Source organism: Macaca nemestrina, chromosome 16, assembly GCF_043159975.1.
Source record: "Macaca nemestrina isolate mMacNem1 chromosome 16, mMacNem.hap1, whole genome shotgun sequence".
Taxonomy (NCBI): domain Eukaryota; kingdom Metazoa; phylum Chordata; class Mammalia; order Primates; family Cercopithecidae; genus Macaca; species Macaca nemestrina.
The window spans coordinates 5,073,151-5,094,067 of NC_092140.1; the positions used below are offsets into that span (position 1 = coordinate 5,073,151).

The 20,917-nt window shown below is 35.9% G+C and overlaps 1 protein-coding gene across 8 annotated transcripts in view; it reads right to left on the reverse strand.

Annotated features, from left to right (window-relative positions):
- The window catches only part of LOC105485316 (myosin XVI), a 703,391-nt gene that overhangs the window by 377,666 nt on the left and 304,808 nt on the right, over positions 1-20,917 (reverse strand). For all 8 annotated transcript variants that reach the window (XM_011747599.2, XM_071081051.1, XM_011747600.3 and 5 more), the window contains 2 exons: positions 13,125-13,200; positions 10,284-10,437 (listed from right to left, as the gene is read on the reverse strand). In XM_011747599.2, the coding sequence (XP_011745901.2) occupies positions 10,284-10,437; positions 13,125-13,200 (230 nt within the window). The remainder of the gene's footprint in view (positions 1-10,283; positions 10,438-13,124; positions 13,201-20,917) is intronic.

The window sequence follows — 20,917 nt, forward strand, 5'->3', positions numbered from 1 at the left end:
GAGAGCACAGAGGAGAAGAACTTGCTCTGGACACACAGCAGGTGCTACTGGAGCTGAGGTTTGAGTCTGTCGGATCTAAGCTACAGAACCTGTGTGCTTACTCACCTGCCACACTGTCTACATCTACTCTCATATCATAAAAATATTTTCTGTATTTTTCTTCATCTATCAATCGTATTTTCTTCTTTGTCAGAGAGTTCTATAAACAAAAGGGAGGGTTTGCATATACCAATTTTTTTGAGTCTAGGGTGATTAATAAAAGAGTAGATTGGTCAAGGTCCAAACAAAGAAGATAGTTTATGAAATACAAAAAAGATCACCAATTATAAAGATTTCTTTAGAATAAATATTTAGAAGAAGAACTGAATTTAGTAAAATAGTTGAAATAATCCTTTTATATCTCAAATCTAATTGCAGTATCACTAGCAGACTCCATGAGAGCTATGGTTGGAAAGAAGATTGGCTTAAGACTATGGAGACATCATTCTAAATCAGATTTTACTTCAAGTTGGCTGCCACCTGAACTTTTAAGGCCTGTGAAATCTCTGGGTCACAGCTTCCCCTTTGCAAAATGCAAGAGTTAAACTAGGTAATATCTAAGTGTATATCAAGCCCTACAGTTTTGTATTCTTAATAAATAATCTCTACACATAGAACTTTTTACCTGCATCTCAAAAATAAGTCACTACCTCACTCAATTACATCATAGGTTATATAAGATATACCACTAACAATAATCGCAAAGAAATAGTTACAGAGACTCCCTGTATTTGCACACTGTTTGCGTGCTGCTATAAGGACATACTTGAGACTGGCTATGTATAAAGGAAAGAGGTTTAATTCACTCACAGTTCCACATGGATGGGGAGGCCTCAGGAAACTTACAATCATGGCAGAAGTCACCTCTTCACAGGGCGGCAGGAGGAAGAATGAGTGCCAACAGGGGAAATGCCAGATGCTTATAAAACAAGCAGATCTCATGAGACTCACTCACTATCATGAGAACAGCATGGGCAAACCACCCAGATGATTCAATTACATCCCACTGGATCCCTCCCATCACACGTGGGGATTACGAGAACTGCAATTCGAGATGGTATTTGGGTGGTGACACAGGCAAACCATATCATTCTGCCCCAGCGCCTCCCAAACCTCATGTCCTTACATTTCAAACATCACGCCTTTCCAACAGTCCCCTAAAGTGTTTACTCATTCCAGCATTAATGCAAAAGTCCAAGTCCAGAGTCTTATCTGAGTCAAGGCAAGTCCCTATCATCTATGAGCCTATAAAACTGAAAGCAAGTTAGTTACCTCCTGGATACACTAGGGGTACAGGCTTTGGCTAAATAATCCCATTCCAAATGGGAGAAATTTGCCAAAACAAAGGGGTACAGGCCCCATGCAAGTCCAAAATACAATAAGGCAGTCATTAAACGTTAACATTCCATAATGATTCTCCTTTGCTCCATGTCTCACATCCAGGTTACAATGATACAAGAGGTGGGCTCCCATGGCCTTGGGTAGCTCTGTCCCTGTGGCTTTGCTGGGTATGGCCCTGCACCTGGCTGCTTTCATGGGCTGGTATTGAGGGTCTGCAGCTTTTCCAGGTGCATGGTGGAAGCTTTCAGTGGTTCTACCATTCTGGGGTCTGGAGGAACATGGCCTACTTCTCACAGCTCCATTAAGCAGTGCCCAAGTGGGGACTCTGTGTGGAGGCTCCAACACCACATTTCCCTTCTGCAGTGCCCTAGCAGGGTTTGCTCCTGCAGCAAACTTCTGCCTAGAAATCCAGATGTTTCCATACATTCTCTGAAGTCTAGGCTAAGTTTCCCAAACCTCAATTCTTGACTTCTGAGCACCCACAGGCCCAACACCACATGTATTCCACCAAGGCTTGGGGTTTGCACCCTCTGAAGCAAGGCCCGAGCTATCCTTTGGCCCCTTTGAGCTGCATGAGGCTGAAGTTGCTGGGGTGCAGGACACCAAGTCCCTCAGCGGCACACAGCAGTGAGGTCCTGGGCTCAGCCCACAAAACCATTTTTGCCTCTCAGACTTCCTTGCCTGTGATGAGAGGGGCTGCTGGGAAGGTCTCTGATATGCCCTGGAGACATCTTCCCCATTGTCTTGGTGATTAACACTTGGCTCCTTGTTACTTATGCAAATTTCTGCAGCAGTCTTGAATTTTTTTCCTAATAAATGGGTGTTTCTTTTCTACTGCATCATCAGGCTGCAAATTTTCAAACTTTTATGCTCTGTTTCCTTTTGAACACTTTGCTGCTTAGAAATTTATTCTGCCGGATACTCTAAATCATCTCTCTCAAGTTCAAAGTTTCACAGATCTCTAGAGCAGTGGCAAAATTCTGCCAGTCTCTTTGCTAAAACATAGCAAGTGTCACCTTTGCTCCAGTTCCCAGCAAGTTCCTCATCTCCATCTGAGATCACCTCAGCCTGGACTTCATTGTCCGTAACACTATCAGCATTTTGGTCAAAGCCATTCAACAAGTCTCTCAGAAGTTCCAAATGTTCCCACATCTTCCTGTTTTCTTCTGTTATGTCCAGACCGTTTGTTCCCCAAAGAAGACCACCAGAGTCCAGAGTCAAAGTCAAGCGGCAAGGATCTTTTACTGCAAGTTCGAACTTGGTCCCTCCATTCCACAGCATACAAGAGGGCCCCGAACAATGCGAGTGCTTGCCTTTTATAGCCCGAGGTAAATAGGATAGTAAAGTTACAGAGGAACAAGGGAATTCTCTTGGTTACAGCATTACAATTGGTTTACATTTTAAGTTATACATTTAGTAGTTTTTCTATTGGTTCCCGCGCTTTCAGTAAAACCTCAAACGGCTGTGTCCTTATCGGGGATTTTCCAGGTGGTGTTTGTACTGGGCTCAGGAAATTGAGAGATATATGGTGGGATGTGTTTGTACTGGGCTCAGGAAATTGAGAGATATATGGTGGGATGTGTTTGTACTGGGCCTGTTTGTGTTGAGCCCGGGGCTGAGGAATGTGCCTGATTTCTTTCACTTCTCAGCCCTTCAAACTGTTCCAGCCTCTGCCTGTTACCCAGTTCCAAAGTTGCTTCCACACTTTCGGGCATCTTTACAGCAGCACCCCACTCCCAGCACATATTTACTGTATTAGTCTGTTCTCATGCTGCTACAAGGACACACCTGAGACTGGGTAATTTATAAAGGAAAGAGGTTTAATTGATTCACAGTTCCACATAGCTGAGGAGGCTTCAGGAAAATTACAATAATTGCAGAAGGCATCTCTTCACAAGTTGACAGGAGAGAGAATGAGTGCCAGCAGGGGAAATGCCAGATGCTTATAAAACCATCAGATCTTGTGAGAATGAGTTCACTATCAAGAGAACAGCATGGGGGAATCTGCCCTCATGATTCAATTACCTCCCACCAGGTCTCTCCCAGGACATGTGGGGATTATGGGAACTATAATTCAAGATGAGATTTTGGGTGGGGACACCTCTAAACCATATCACTCTTTTATTCATATAAGAAAAAAAACAATTCTAAGTAATATAAATGTTTTGAAAAGCAGTATATTAATTAGTCATGCACTTATTTTCTACAAGAAAAGTGCAAATTGTATACCTAGGCTGATGGCATACAATATTATAAATTTCCATAGAACAATTGTTTAGGGATCTTTCTTTTAAAATAAAAGTTTGTCTATAATCATTGTGATTAATAATAGCATTCAGACAATTTGACTTCAATATCTTAAAATTTTCACTTACTATGTATTTGTAGAATTTAATGACACATATAATAAAATGTTATTTGTTAAAAAAATTTTAATCATTGGTATTTTCTTAATACTCATTAGATGTTTATTGATTGGAAAAATATTTATCAGATTATGTTTAAAACTAAGATGTGATTTTATATGTGTGTGTGTGTGTGTGTGTGTGTGTGTGTGTGTGTATATATATATAGTGCAAGACTGAATAAAAGAGGAAACATATAAAGGGTAAAAGGAAAAATTCCAAGTTAATAGTAGTTTCATCAAAAAGGTGGAATAGTGACCCAGAAGGCCTTAACCTTCTTCTCTCAGCTAAATTTTGACTATCTCTAATCCTCTGAACTCCCTTTTCTTGAAGCAATGACTTTAGAAAACTGAACTGCAAATATTTTCTCTCCCTCTTTGAGATGTATATCTTCTCCCAGCCTCTGGCCAGTTTTACAACCCAGGGATGTCTTTATGACCTGGGAGTCATCCCTTTGAAGTCTAAACAGGGAAGAACAGAGCCCACATAGTTTTTGTGGAGCACAGGAGCCTAACTTTGATAAAGGACAATGAGCAAATGCCCATGGCTTAGTCACCTTGACCAAACTCCTCCCTAAAGTGCTACAGTACTTTCCTGCTAGCTCATTCCAGCACTTAGAAACTCTCCCATTTTTTGTTCAGTTGAATTGAGTTCAATCATTCTCCCTTAGTGCAATAGTTTTTAGTAAAGTCTTTCTTTCCTGTATAACTTCTCTGGTGCAACTTTTCTTTGAAGCAAATGAGCGATTTTTTTCATGCTTCTATATGTTTTTCTGCAGTTTCCAAATTTTCTTCAACAAGAAATTCTTATTCTGATTATAAAAAAGAAATTATTAGTAATAGAAGTTTTATTTGGTGAGAAAAAAAAGAAACGAGATAGTATATTTTCTATGGATAAGACAGATCCCATAAACATTTAAAAAAAGAAATTCAGTACCATGCAAGGGTAGCTTAGATTAATACAGTAGAGATAGATTTAACTCTGACTGTGAAAAAAAATTAGATGAGAATATACCAGCAGACAACCAATTTCTGAACTCTACTGGATTTATGCCAGACTTACTTATTTTGACAAACATAAAAGTAACTTCATGCAGAGAAAATGTGCCTATAGGAAATAGGATTTTATTTCTGAAAATGGAAACAGGAATGTAATAAAATGAAACCAACAAAGGCAACAATTATCACCCATTGTAACTAAAGTAATTTTAGAAAATCATAGAGATGAAATACAATTGAATATATTGAGATATATGAGGCCAACAACAAAAATAACCAAAAAAAAATGATAATAACACAAACAGATTTAGTAAAGATATGGCATATGTGACTTGGTTATTTTGGTGCTTAAAATAACTGAATAGACAGTTCTTAATGTTACTCCTACAAACATAGCTACATAAATTGTTCACCGTAGAAAATTCAATTAAATTTTTGTTTTTCTGCTTCTATAAAGACCTAAGGATTAATATTAAATGAAAGAGTTCTTGAAGAGATTTGAATTAATTGCTGTATATTTGGTCCTTCTAAAAATTAATTTTTGTAAGAGTTTTTTTTTACAATTTAAAGACCATTATGGTAAAATATTACCTGTGTCTAAAAAGCAAATAAAACTTTCATGTGTCATTGGCTGAACTGGAGTTTATACTGTTTTTAAGACATATTAATCTTGACAGCTCTCAATAGATATATGCAAAAAAATTTTAATAGCTCGTTTAAGGGAAAATTTGTAAATTAAGTATAATTTAGTACTTTTATGTATATATGAAGGAAGATTCTGAAAGTTTCAAGTGTTAGCTTTGCTAGGAATGCTCCCTGAATGGATCATTCTGCCTCTGTATTCGATGACATTTCTCTTTGTGCACTACTGGACTTCAGAATACCTAAGAGAAAATAATTAGGGAACTCGTTGACAGGTTTATCAATACTTTGTAAACACATTCTGTAGAATTTAACAATGTAGTTGTAATATTTGATTTAAAAGGCTTGATGTTTTATAGATTACTAAATAAAAAAATTATACATACATATCAAATGAGTTATTTGATATAAAAGTCATTTGTAATCTAAAAGACAATATACAAATATGATGTATTATTGCTTAAATTGCTTAAATACTATGCATTAATTGTCAGGAAAAGAAAGAGACCAGGCTGTTACTGTGTCTATATAGAAAGAAGTAGACATAAGAGACTCCATTTTGTTCTGTATTTGAGATGCTGTTAATCTGTGACCCTACCCCCAACCTTGTCCTTGCAAGAGACATGTGCTGTGGTGACTCAAAGTTTAATGGATTTTGGGCTGTGCAGGCTGTGCTTTGTTAAACAAGTGCCTGAAGGCAGCTTGCTGGTTAAAAGTCATCACCATTCTCTTAATCTCAAGTACCCAGGGACACGTACACTGCCAAAGGTCACAGGGACCTCTGCCTTGGAAAGCTAGGTATTGTCCAAGGTTTCTCCCCATGTGATAGTCTGAAATATGGCCTCGTGGGAAGGGAAAGAGCTGATCGTCCCCCAGCCTGACACCCGTGAAGGGTCTGTGCTGAGGAGGACTAGTATAAGAGGAAAGGCCTCTCAGCAGTTGAGATAGAGAAAAGCATCTGTCTCCAGCTCGTCCCTGGGCAATGGAACATCTCGGTGTAAAACCGGATTGTATGTTCTGTTTACTGAGAAAGGAGAAAACCGCCTTTGGGCTGAAGGTGGGACACGCTAGCGGCAATGCTGCTCTTTATGCACTAAAAAGGTTTATGGAGATGCTTGCATATGCATATCAAGGCACAGCACTTTTCCTTAAACTTATTCATGTCACAGAGATCTTTATTCATATGACTTACTGCTGACCTTCTCCCTAGGATGATCCTATTACCCTGCCACTTCCCTTTTGCTAAGATGGTAAAGATAATGATCAATAAATACTGAGGGAACTCAGAGACCGGTGCGGGCGTGGGTCCTCTGCATGCTGAGCGCCCGTCCCCTGGGCCCACTTTTTCTTTCTCTATACTTTGTCTCTGTGTCTCATTTCTTTTCTCAAGTCTCTCGTTCCACCTAACGAGAAAGGCCCACAGGTGTGGAGGGGGCAGGCCACCCCTTCAATTAATATTCTTTAATATATTAATACGAAGTGAAACCACACAAGAAATTTTATGCCACAGTTTTCTGATTCTGTAAAAGTAGAACTTAAGGTGACAACTGGGACATTTTAATACTGAAAGAGGGCTTTATTCATCATCATGCTGGGGAAACAAGCAGACACCAGACTGGACCAAATGGGCACATATGGCCACTCTAGTTATGAGAAATTTCTTCTGCTTGTGAAAAAGAGGTGTTCAGGACATACAAATCCATACGGGGGCCGGCACAGTGGCTCACGCCTGTAATCCCAGCACTTTGGGAGGCCGAGGTGGGTGGATCACCTGAAGCCAGGAGTTCAAGACCAGCCTGGCCAACATGGTGAAACCTCATCTCTACTAAAAATACAAAAACTAGCTGGGCACGGTGATGCACACTTGTAATCGCAGCTACTCAGGAGGCTGAGGCAGGAGAATTACTTGAGCCCAGGAGGCGGAGGTTGCAGCGAGCCGAGATTGTACCATTGGACTCCAGCCTGGGCAACAGAGCGAGACACTGTCTCAAAACAAAAAAAAAATAATCCATATGGAACATTGAAACACACTGGAAAGTCAAAGTAGTATCATTTGCACAACTTCTAAATCTTTGGAGTTCTAAAACTTTGGCACAAGAAGCAAGATACCCCAAGGGCATGACACCCCAAGGTTACAGCAGCTGTAGCACCAGTCAATATTCCTATATTTAGGCTCTTTAATTTCTTTCAGTGATGTTTTGTAGTTTTCAGTGTAAAAATTTGCAGTTCTTTTCTTAAATTTTCTTGTATTTTGTTTTTCTTATGTTGTTGTAAACTAAATTGTTTTTAATTTTTCCTTTTTTCCTCCCCTACTGGGTAAGCATGTTTTTAATCTCATTTTTGAATTACGAATTGCTGTGTATAGAAATACTGATTGTTTCTGTGTCTTGATCATGGGTATTGCCATCCTCCTGAACTATATTCTTAGTTCAAATAGGATTTTTAAATAAATTCCTTAGAATTTTCTACATAAAGATTATGTCATCTGAATATAGAGATAGTTTTACTTCTTCATTTCCAGTTTGGATACTTTTTATTTATTTATTTATTTATTTATTTTCTTGCTAGGTTGCTCTAGCAAAAACCACCAATACAATGTTGAACAGAGCTGGTGACAGCAGACACTCTTGCCTTTGTCCTCATCTTATGGGGTAAGTGATCAGTTACCATTGAGTACAACGTTAGCTCTGTTTTGCTTTTGTTTTGTTTCCTTTTTTTATTTTTTGGTACTTGCCCTTTATCAGGTTGAGAAAATTTCCTGCCATTCTTAGTTTATTTACTTTTTCCTCATAAAAGTGTATTGGGCTTTGTCAAATGCTTTTTCTACATATGTTGAGATAATCATTTGATTTTGTTCTTTATTCTATTAACATGATACACCATATTTTCTGATTTTTCAACGCTCAGCCTTGCTTTCTTGTCATAAATCTCACAAAGACATATTGTGAAATCCTTTTTATATGTGGCTGAACTTGATTTGCTGGTGTTTTATTTAGGTGTCTTAAAGCTACATTCATAAGGTTGTTGTTTTCTTTTTATCTGACATTTTTATTTGATTTTTGTATCTGGGTAATTCTGACCTGATAGAATGAGTCAAGAACAATTCCCTGCTCTTCTGTTTTTGAAAGTGTTTGTGAGGGATAGTGTTAATTCTTTAAACAATTGGAAGAATTCAGCCTTGAAGCCATGTGGACATTAGCTTTCCTTTGTGAGAAGTTTTTGGTGACAAATTCAATCTCTACTTGCTGTAGGTCTATTCCAATGTTCTCTTTTTTTCTTTAGTTCTGCTTCTTGGTGTTTTCTTGGAATTTGTCAATTTCGTCTAGGTTATCTAATATTTTGGTGAACAATTGTTAATAGTATTTCCTTCTAATTATTTTTGTTTCTGTAAATTCAGGAGTAATATTCCTCTTTCATTTCTGATTTTGGAAAAGAATGTTCCATGCACAATTGAAAAGAATATGTATTCCACAATTTCTGGATGAAGTGCTCTAATTGTGTCTGTTAGATCTGGTTGGTTTATAGTGTTATTTAAGTCTTCTATTCCCTTGTTGATATTTTGTCTACTCATTCTATTTGTTTTTGAAAGTTGGGCATCAACGTCTTTAACTATTCAGACTAAGTATTAGTCATAAGGCAGAGCTCTTTCCAGTAACCACAACACCACCTCTGAAGAATATGAATATATAAATTCATAGAGATCTGTTTTAGAGGGGTTGCATTAGAATATCCAGATTTTCATATGTTTGCTTTTTGTACATTTTCACCATGGGTATTTCTATGGTTTTAAATGAACTTTTATATCATGTTAAAACCCTTCATAAAGCTTTCCATCTTTGTCTTACTTATTTTAATGCATATTTTAGCAGTAGCATTCTGGAGGTAACAAGCTTTCCAATGTTTAATAATTTATCTTTCAGTAATTTTATAGGTACTATCAATTTTTTATAATATTGCTCTGAATACACAATTGCTTTACCCGATTGCTGTTTTTGAAGGTCTTTAAAACGATGTCACAGACTTTTAAACAAGATCCCACAGATTACATGCAATGTTATTTATTCATAGAGATTTACTTATTGATTTAGATACTCACAGTCCATCTCTACCTGACAATGTTTGCTATCTGTTTTGTTATATATTCCAAGCACCACAGTCAGTAGATTTCAAACAAATATTTAAAAATGAATGAATATGTAAGCATACCTAAGTTATATACATAAAACTTGTGTTTATATATCCATATGCTGGCAAAGAAAAACTCCAGAAACATAAGCATCATTCTACGAGTTAAATAAACACTTATTCTTCAATAAATTTAACATTAATTCGAACGTTATTTGTTATTCACACTTTGTGTCACGTTTTCAGACCTTGAAAATGATGTCGATCCATTTGATATTTTCAATGCAACAGGAAAGTTATTTTAGGAGATAACATACACAACAATAAATAATTTGTTTTATGCTTATGAGAGAAAAAAACACATATCAGTATTTTCTCTTTCAGGAAAGTTAGCCATAATGATAATCACTGGAAACCTCATTATCAGTTTAGCTAAAATCTTGGAATGTGTTTGAAATATTATTTGGTCTCATGGTACACGAAATTGATTTCATAACTGATATAGTAACATTGTTTTTAAATCAGAGGGTTTATATAAAATTATGTTTAACTCATCATTATGTTTTTTTGTTAAACTCAAAATTATGTTTAACAAGTGTTTTTTGGTACATACATTGATAAACCATTTTAATTGTTCTAACTCATTTTTGCTGAGAGTCAGACTTAATATTGGCTCTGAAATGACCAGCAGGTAGAGAAGATGGCAAATGAGAATGAGCAGGAAGACACTTACAGCTTACTCGACAGCACGGGGAGATCATGCATGATCTCTTCATAGGGCTCTTCTTGTGCTAAGGTAGAAACAGATAAAGGCTCTTTCATTTTTTCTTCCCAGGCAATTTCGGCTTTCAGCAGCATTTCCTCAATAAACTCAGATGCAGCAATATCTACAAGAAAAAAAATAAGAAAATCAGAAAAATGATGGGTGGTGATAGTACATAAATCTATTTACTTTCAATAATTCCGATATGCTTAAAATGATAAAAATTTATCAATGTATGACTCAAAACAAAAAACCTTAAAAGTTTATTGCTGGGATAAAATTGAAGTACTGTCACTTTAAAACACTATTTTGTTTTACATCAGTGACATATTTAATTATAAATGAAATAAAATATGAAAATAGTACACACTGGATGGGGGATATGTAAAATAAAAAGTCACTGAGAATAAGCTTGCACAAACTTAATGTCATTTCATTCTCAGTAAAACTTGTCCTGCATCTTGGTGACTATGAACCAAAATTACAGAAAAAGTTACACTTTCCCATCGACTGGATTATAAAGCATGTAACCGGCTTTCTATAAACATTCTACTAAATGGGTAGTTGTACAAGTAAATACTCAGTTGTATTATTTACACAAGGGGTCTGCTCTCTAGCCATAATATTTTTACCTTTATCAATTGCAAATATACATAAATATATTCCCTTACAAATTACACATAACAGTAACATCTCAACACGTTTGGGTAGCAACATATATATGTATCAATCAAGTTTATACTATCAACAATTACTGATCTAGAAACTGATATAGAGCATGAGGAAAAAATCAGTATTCATATCAATTAAGAACCTACTGGAGGCAGCTGCTGCTTCTCGATCATTAGGACCAGATTGTGTGACCACCTATGTCTATAAATGAGAGCTATGTGGCCTTCTGAGCTGGTCACAGTAATGTAGCTGCCACAAGAAGATATTATGTAAAGATTTTGTCATTATTTGCCTCAGATTATATTATATACATGTAAAAAGTAGGTGAGTGTTCAGCTTTCTTACTTTGGTAGATTACATTTCTGTCCCACCTAACAAATTGTTTCCCTCCCCTGATATTTTTTTATGAATCCATTCCAAATTCAAGAAACATAAAATAACAGTAATAAACTATAATACTGATGACGACTTTCATTTTCTCAGTTATAGCATAGGTTTCTGGTTTACTGTTCTCTGCTCTATTCTTGTATCTGGTTTTATCTAGTTATATCTTCTTGCTGCCTGGATTGTTGGCGTATCTGCTTTAGTTGAAACCTCTCACTGCATTATAACTCTTTGCTTTTTGCATGTGATAAAAGTATTTTCATTCAACTAGCAAATCTTTACTGAGGATCTATTATAGGCCCAGCACTGTGTCCCGTATTGCCAGTAGGCCATGAATAAGGTACTAGGTTGCTAGTCGACTTTGCATGAGCAATATGGTAAAAGTTGCCTGAGAGAGTCCTCATGCACTGTGCTGAGATGACCAGTGCTGAATCTAGACCAGAAGTTCATTCATTGCCTCCATTCCTAAGATTGTCAACCGCTGTGCCTGGACATCTGTTTGAAATGACACTAGACCTAAATGGCGACAGTATGCCACGGGAGTCCATGCAGTCAAAAGTCAGTCATATCCTCCCTTGTCTGGGAAATAAGCCAGGAACACGAACTTTAAAAATGTGAGCTACTGTTAGACCCAGATTAGAGTTAACAGAGGATGTGACTTTTATTCATAGTAAACATATTTTTAAAAAATACCTAAAAATTTCTATTTGCTCTTTTGATATTTATCATTAGCATACTAATATAGATAATGTTAAAATGACTAGACTGTAAGTAATATTAGCTTGATTCTCAAGTTTGTGACTATTAAGCTGTCTTAAATTTTAGTTTGGTAAATCTTCAGTTTAGCAGAGAAGATGAAGTAATAAACATTAAATAATGATACTTAATTTCAATAAATAACAAATAGAGAAAAATCCCTTCTGGCTTTAACTGGAGATTTATTAGAAATTCATACTCCTGAGAGTATATCAAATGACAAATCTCAAAAGTAAAGTACATTTAAGTTAGCAGAGGTATAGCAAGAGCAATAATAGATTCATTAAGTTATTCAGATCAATTACTGCCTTCAAAATTTTGATGTGGTATTACTTATGCTAGATTTTTCTCTTTGTTATTCAGAACTGTTTTTACTATTGCAAAAATCATTATGATTAGTAACTTTCTGTTAAATTAGAAAAGTTACAAAATTAATGTAGCATCCATTTATTAAATAAGGATATGAATATACAAAAAGGGCAGTGACTAAAATAATTTTAGAAATCTTCAAAAATATATTTATTAAAAAATAAGTAACATTAAGTCAAGATTTTCAAAGTTTGAAATTTGCATGAGAATGTCAGCCTCTGTATTTTTCTTGTAGTTTAAATATCTGCACAGATAATAACGCTACTATTTTTCAAAAATACCTTAACGGATAAGCATGTATTTGGTAGTATGAGACTCTAGTTAAATAACAGTAAAAATGTATTTTAAAGTAAGTTACACTGAATAAATCACTATCCTGAAAGTTTAAAACATGAAAGGCAAAATACAACAAAGTACAATGGTACAGTGTAGATTAAACTGTGAATAGCCTCTTGGAATGGAGCCGAGCACAGGCGATGATGAATTGTGCTTGAACTGGGCTGGTTGTTACACAGCTTCACAGGCTTGTCCTGCTCTCACTCTGTAGCTGTGCTGAAGATAGATGGATACCCCGATACGAAAGGAGGGAAACAGTACCTGCTCAATGGTCCCAGGATGCTCCTAACCTACCTGACGGCTTCTCCTCATTACAGTTCACAAGGTGTGGGTTTGCCTGATGCATCAAAAGAAGTTTCACCAGGTTTGCCTGAAATATTAAAGATAATTGAAATGGGAACCACCATGGCAGATGCTAAGGATTCATCAGTAAGTTACACACTGTGCTGTCCAACTGGCAGCTGGAATGAGACGGCATCAGCGTTCCCACTCAGAAGTCCTTCCTGGGACAGTCCCAGGAAAGTACCTTTCCCAATGCCTTTTGTGAAGATGTCAGATATTCAAACTGTTGCAGCCCTTTCTGGATTCAGAACAAAAATGATTTATCCAATAAGGATTTAACCACTGAAGATTTGAAAAGGACATTTTAAAACTTTTAGGTTTATATTATGTGCATTTGTAGGATGAGAAACTAGTTACACAACAGTAAAAATATATTTTAAAGTAAGTTGCACTGAATGAATCACTACCCTGAAACTTTAAAACATGAAAGGCAAAATACAACAAAGTACAACAGGACAGTGTAGGCTATATGCCATAATATAACCTGAAAGTACTTAAGCTATACTCCTTATGTGAGGAATTATATGGTACAGTGTGTTTTGTTCTGTTTTAATTGAACAATTCATTGAAGTCTAACTTGTTGGTATTGTTCCTCTGTGACAGCAGCGTGGACAGTATGAACCTAAAGTCACATTGGACCCTTAGAAAAATGCAATCTCAAGTTATAAGAGTTAAGTAACTTGAGAAATTAATGTAATTTAAAAAATTATAATAATATATCACACATATAAAGGGTATATATAATATACATGTGCTATTGAAAGGGCAATAATGAAATAAATTTCAGTGTACTCAACTTTTAAAAATATGTACTCAACATTTTTTTTAAATGATATCTTCGTGAGTTTCTCCCCAAAACTATGCCTCTCTCTATTTCCCAGAGTTGGCCACTATCATGAATTTTGGGTTAACCATTAATATCTTCTCTATATGCTTAGCACACACATATGGAACTATCCCCAAGCAACATATTGCTTCATTTGTTTGTGACATTTATAGAAATGAAATCCTATTGTATAGATTCTTCCATGCCTGTTTTCATGGCTTACCATTGCAATTTTGAGTCATCAGAGTTGATGAGTTTAACCAAGTTTCATTCTTTTTCTTGGCTGCATGGAATCGTATTGTACAAATATATCACAATTGATCCACCTTTCTCCCAGTGAATATTGAAGACATTTGCAGTCATTTATTTGTTTTTACAAACAATGTTCCCATAAGTAGTCTCATTTATATCTCTTAGTGCACACATACACCAGGATATATGTACTTAGAAATGAATTTGCTGGGATATCAGTTTGGACAGCATCAAAGAGATAAATAGTGCCAATATATTTTTCTCCAAGAGATTGCTCAGATTGACACTCTTACTCCTAACAAGGCTTTCTGTTGCTCTACGTTCTACTTAATAATTTTATTATCAGGCATTTACTTGTTGTTAAATTCTTGGGTGTAAAAGAATTGATTATTGTGGTTTAATGGTACATTGCTTTGAAAATGGAGCAGCACTCTCCTGGTTTCTTCTTGGTATGATTACAATACTTTTTAAAGCTATTACCTTCTAGGGATTTGCCAGTTTTCTCTAAGTTTCCAAATGTGCTGGCATGATGTTGTTGGTTATATCTTCTTATTGTGCTTTTTCTTTTATTGCCTCTTTAATAGCTGTGCTGTTTTTGTAGTTCTGTTTCCCTTTGCACACACACTATCGGTCACTCTGTGCATGCCCTCTCTATCTTTCTGACCAATATTTCCAAAACACGGCTCATTTCATTAATCCTTACAAGAACCAGTTTGAGGTATGAGGTATTATTGATTCTTTCTACGGTATTTTTATTTAACAGTTCTATCACTTTGGCTTTTATCTGTTTTATATTCCCATTTACACATTCTGTGTTTGTTTTATTAATCTCTATCTCCTCTATCTCTCTGTCTCTCTCTTTTTTTTTTTTTTTTTTTTTTTTTGAGACATCTCACTTTTTCATCCAGGCTGGAGTGCAGTGGCACCATCTCGGCTCACTCAGCCTCTTTCTCCTGAGTTCAAGTGATTCTCGTCTCTCACCCTCTGGAGTAGCTGGGATTACCAGCCTGCACCACCACACCTCGATACTTTTTATATTTTTAATAGAGATGGGGTTTTGTCATGTTGGCCAGGCTGGTCTTGAACTCCTGACCTCAAGTGATCAGCCTGACTTGGTCTCCCAAAGTGCTGAGATTACAAGCATGAGCCACTGAGCCCAGCCTGTTTTATTAATGTCTTACAAACTTTGTAAGTGGTAACATTATTTTTCAAACTTGTCTTTTACAATATAGACATCTAAGGTTGCTATGCAACCTCAAAGGCTGTACATTTTCATCAAATGAAAATTACCACCACTCTTTATGTGTCACATAGGGATAGAGACAATGTAATTTTTTAAAATTATGATTCTGTTCTGAATATTTTAAAATGGTCATTGGATGTCTTTTTGATTTATAGAGAATAGTAAGTCCGGAAATAATGTGTGTTTCTGTAATACAAACTAGCTCATACTCAACTGATAAATGTTGGTAGGTACTATTTTTTCCTAGGTCAGAGGAGCCAAAACAATGGAAGTCAAATCATAAAATTAAAAGACCTCAATTGTTGTGCTGGAATCTGAAGCCGTCTTAGCTGTATTTCTACAAATATTCTTTTTTTAAACAATAAAGTAATTTAAGGGCAATAAAATGGGCAATAATAAGTGCACAGTTATAAAACTTGGGCAAATGTGTGTACCTGTGTAATCAACACCACAAATAAGATATAGAACATTTCTCATCACCAACAGTTCCCTCCTGTCCCACTGTGGTCAATCTTCATCCCATACAAGAAAACACAGTGTGATTTATAGCACCCCAGATTAGTTTAGTCTATTCTTAAACTTCACATCAATAAAACACAGAAATATACATGTTTGCCCAACATAACGTTCTTGAGATTCGTCCATGCTTGTGCATGCATTGACACTTTCTCTCTTCACTGTTGAGCTGTAGTCCATTGTACAACTACATTACAATATGTTCATCATTTTCTTCTTGAGAGTTGAGCCATTTGTTTCTGGCTCTTTGAATAAGGCTACTATGGACATATGTCATTTTAGTCAATGTAGATTTTCATTTTTCTCTTTTGAACATTCTAAAACAGAATTCTGGGTAATCTGGTAAGTATATATTTAACTTTATAAGAAATTGCAAGAAAAGTTTACCAAATGGTTTTACTATTTTTTTATCCTCACTGGCAATTTTGCCACATGCTCTCCAACACTGATATTGTCATAGTAAAACAATGTTAGCCACTGAAGTACTATCTCAGTGTAGGTTAATTTACATTTCCCTGATGACTGGTGATATTGAACTGAAAAGCTTTCATGTGCTTAATGACCATCTTTTGTGAATTGTCTACTCAGGAATTTCTTGTCCATTTATTACTGCATTGTTTAACTTTCTATTATTAGTCTGTCTGCATTTTTATATGATCTGGATGCATTTTTCCGATATATGTATTGTAGCAGGAAATCAGAGACTGGAGAGACCAAGTGGAGTTCAGGAGGGTATATTTTAGGTGTACACTGGCTCAGCAGACATGCATCCTGAAAGTCTGAGCAGTAAACAAAGAAAATGGATGCTTTTTATGCACCTCGAGGTGGGAATTACATGATGCAGGAAGCTGGCTTACAAAAGCAAGTACCAAGCAGTTAATTATCAGGTGATATTCTTAGGACTCAGCTTATATCTTGGGAAACACGTCTTGCAACTCATGCTTATCGATCGTGTGACCTTACAGTTGCACAGCAAGAAAAACGGGAGCTTACAGAACTTACAAAATATGTGGGGGAGAGATATGGTTAATGCTTCACAGACCTTACGGAGGAGCAGTTAATATTCTTTCTTAACTCTTACTTGGGGTGGGTGGGCGGAGGTGCTACTTCATGCCCATTCTAGTGTAAACTTAAACTGTAAATTCAGTTTCTTTTAATTTTTCTACTTTAGTATTACACGTATTTCCTCTCATTCTATGGCTTGCCTAGTCATACTCTTAAAAATGTCTTTTGATGAGCAGAAAAACACTTTTATTTCTTTTCTTTTGTTTAAGTGCAATATCTGTACCTATTTTTATCTACTCAAAGTTCATGGTAGTATTATACTATAGTTTCTTCTGAAAGTTTTATAATTTTAACTTTTATATTTGTGGTCCATTTCAAGTGAGTTTTTGTGAATGCCATGTAAAGGCCTGGATGGTCCAGCACTATTTGTTTTTCAGCAACATTTGTGGAGAAGAACATTTTTTCTTTTTGAATTGCCTTGAGACCTTCATAGGAAATCAACTGACTTGTTATGTTCATTGGTAGCCACTATATTTTAAGTTCCATTGATCTACTGGTCTATCCTTGCTGTATTACCTAACAACTTTGTGTGTATAGATTTATAGCAAGTTTTGAAATCTTACAAGTGAAAGACTTAGAGTAAGTCTTGAAAAAAGTCTGAGTCTGTGTCTTATTCCTTCAAGAACATTTTGTCTATTATAGGTACTTTGCATTCCATAATTTTTAGGATGAATTTCCCAATTTCTATTAAAAAAAAGACTGTCAGGCTTTAAATTGGGATTGTTTTAAACAGGAAGCTACTATACTACTTTGATACGCCTTAACAAATCACCACAAGGTTTGTGGCTTAAACAATAAAAATGTATTGTCTTAGAATTGCATAGGTCAGAAGTCTGACAAAGGTATCACTGGGCTGACATCAGGGCCCTGGTAGCATGTTCCCTTCTGGTTATAAAGCAGAATTTGTTTCTGTCTTCTCCAGTTTTGGAATCACCCACATTCTTTGGTTAATGGTCCCTCCCTTTCCACCATCTTCAAAGCAGCAATATTGCATGTCTCTGGCCATTTTTCCACAGTCACGCCCCCTCTATCTCAGCCAAGAGCAAGTCTCTGCTTCTAAAGGCCCATCTAGAGAATCCAGGAAAATCTTTCCAGCTTATGATCCTTAGCTTAGTTACAAGGCAAAGTTCTTTATTCAGCCTTGGAATATATTGACAGGTTCTGGGGATTAGGGCATGGACATCGTTGGGAGCCACTATTCTGCCTTCCCAGATACCTTAACAATATTCAGTGTCTCAACGACAACTGCATATCAATGAGCGTGGCTTACCTCTCTATTTGCATGAGTTTTCAATCGTCACTGCAATGTTTTGTAGTGTTAAGTGTACAAATATTGCACACTTTGTTAAACATATTACTATCTATGTTATGCTTGTAACACTACTGTAAAAAATTGATAAATTCACTTAATGGTTCTAATTTTTAAGGCTTTTTGGAGATTCTTTGGTATTTTTATTATCCTTTCTCCTTTCCTAACCTTGCCTTTCATTTTCATTTCGCGCATTATTTTACTTGTTAGACTGACAATGGTTTCTTCAATCTGCGGTAGGGTTTGTGTGTTTGCTTTTGTAACATTTTCTGTGGCATTTTTCATTCATGCTGAGCTTTTTGCCCAGGCATTCCAAGAGATCTCACCAAATAATTATGGCTCTTGCCAGTGTTCTCACTTTAAATTTAATTAGGTTTTCAATAGTATGCCCTATTGCTATATTTCCTACAAGCCCATTCAAAATTAGTGTTTGGTTTTGCACAAATTATTTCAGTAGTACTTATTCATGTTATAGCAGGGTGCTTATATTTAGAAGTTATTTTGATTTCCAAATATATCGTTTGCTAAAGAAAGAGAAGCTATCTTTAAATCTGAAAGATAAAATATATATTGTAGGTTCCCAGGACATTAAAATAGTTGCAAGAATCAGTATTGCTTTTTATTAAAGATTCGAGGGATTTTCTTGCCTTTATATCATTTGTCAGAAATGAAGGAAAGAAGAAAGAAAATGAAAGAACAAAAACGTAAAAGATAGAGTAAGGTAGGGAGAAATGTAGATAGGAGGAAAGGAAAGAGAAATTCAGAAAGAAAAGAAAAGAAAAACAATGAAAGCCAAAAATTACTTAAGATTATCTTCGTTTTCCACAAATTTGAAACAATGGCAATAATGCTAAAGCTTTTATATCTTTGCAAAAACGTCAGAGTATCAGAGAGTCTAATAATCATGTTGCATTACTCAATTCAATTTGCTTTTTCTAGAACTCCAAATAAAATCACGTGCAATCTCCTGACAAACTACTGTTCTCTAAAACTTCAACTGGAAAGCATTTAAGTCATAAAAGTAAATGTTTCCTACAAGAAAATCTTTAACCATAAAACTAACTCCATTTTATTTCAGGCCTGTAAAAATAAACATTCATGTGTGAAATAAGGAAGTTTCTCCTACTTGGGGAATTTCTTTCCTTTCGTAAAGTCAATATTTCCTGTGTGCTTCCAATTAGAAATCAGTGAGGCACTTCACAAAACTGAATTAAGCAGGCCAGGGCTCATTCCAATTACTCTACTCTGGAACATCTGTTTTAACCTCACAAAACAGCTTTAGGTAAATTACTTAAAATGTGAGCAGGCAGAGTGTGCCCTTCAATCTCAACTCATCTCCAGTATTAAAAGAATTTCATAATCAGCAAAGTTATCAGAGGTTAAGGTGACTACTATTCAGAAAGAGAGAGAGAGAGAGAGTATGTGTGTCTGTATAAAAGGAAACACTAGGTGGCTAACAAAGAAAATGTATTTAAGCTCAAATTTGAATTAATATTAGTTATTGAATATAGACTTTACTTAATCTTCAAATAGTTGTATTTCAGTGTGGCTAAATTTATCAAGATTAATTTCTTGAGAGTCAAAGTATCTCTTTAAAAAGTTAAAATATAGCAATGAGTGTTTGGAGCCAGCACTCATTCCTTCCTAGTTGAGAAGCTAAAAATGATTGATTTAATTTAATAAAGAGGAAATTATAATGTTAAAGTCTCTCAGAAACTCAGCACTTGCATACCTCACTTGAATTATATATACCTAAGTCCAATGGTGCATACTCTACACTGCAATGAGTAAATGTCTCTAACTCTGAGAACCATGTGAACTATTTCAGATATAATATTTTAAAAGTCTAATACGTCACTACTTTTAGTGATTCAACTATGATTTCTATTAACCAAATGGTTCTGCTCTCATACCACAAAATAAATAATATGTCATCACTGCAGTTTTCTATATAATTTTCCTTGTGTTTCTTTTCTGAAACACTCCTCTTTCATTTCCACTCAGCAAACCTCATAATCCTCCTCTGCCTGTGTCCACCCCTCCTCAGTCTCCTTTTATGGAACTTTCCTTTTACACAGTTGTCATAGTTGTATTTGTGCGGCTATAACAGAATATCTGAGACCGGGTAATTTATAATGAACAGAAATTTATTGCTCACAGTTCTGGAGGTTGGGAAGTCTAAGATCAAAGTGCCAGCAGGCCTTAGTCTCTCTTCTTTCAAGATGCCCCATTAAATGCTGCACCCCTCCAGAGAGAAAGATCATTATATCCTCACATGGCGGAAAAGCAGGAGAGAGAAACATTCCTGCAATTTCTTTTTATAGTTGTATTATTCCTTTCATGAAGGTGAAACCCTCATGGCCTAAATATCCCTCATTAGGCCTCACATCCCAATTTTGCTGCACTGGGGATTAACTTTGCAACACACAAATTTTGGGGGGACACATAGCAACCATTAAATACGGTGTTGCTCACAATATATTGCCTTTGGTTGAAATCCCTTTAATTTGTGCATGATTTATTTTAGTAATACA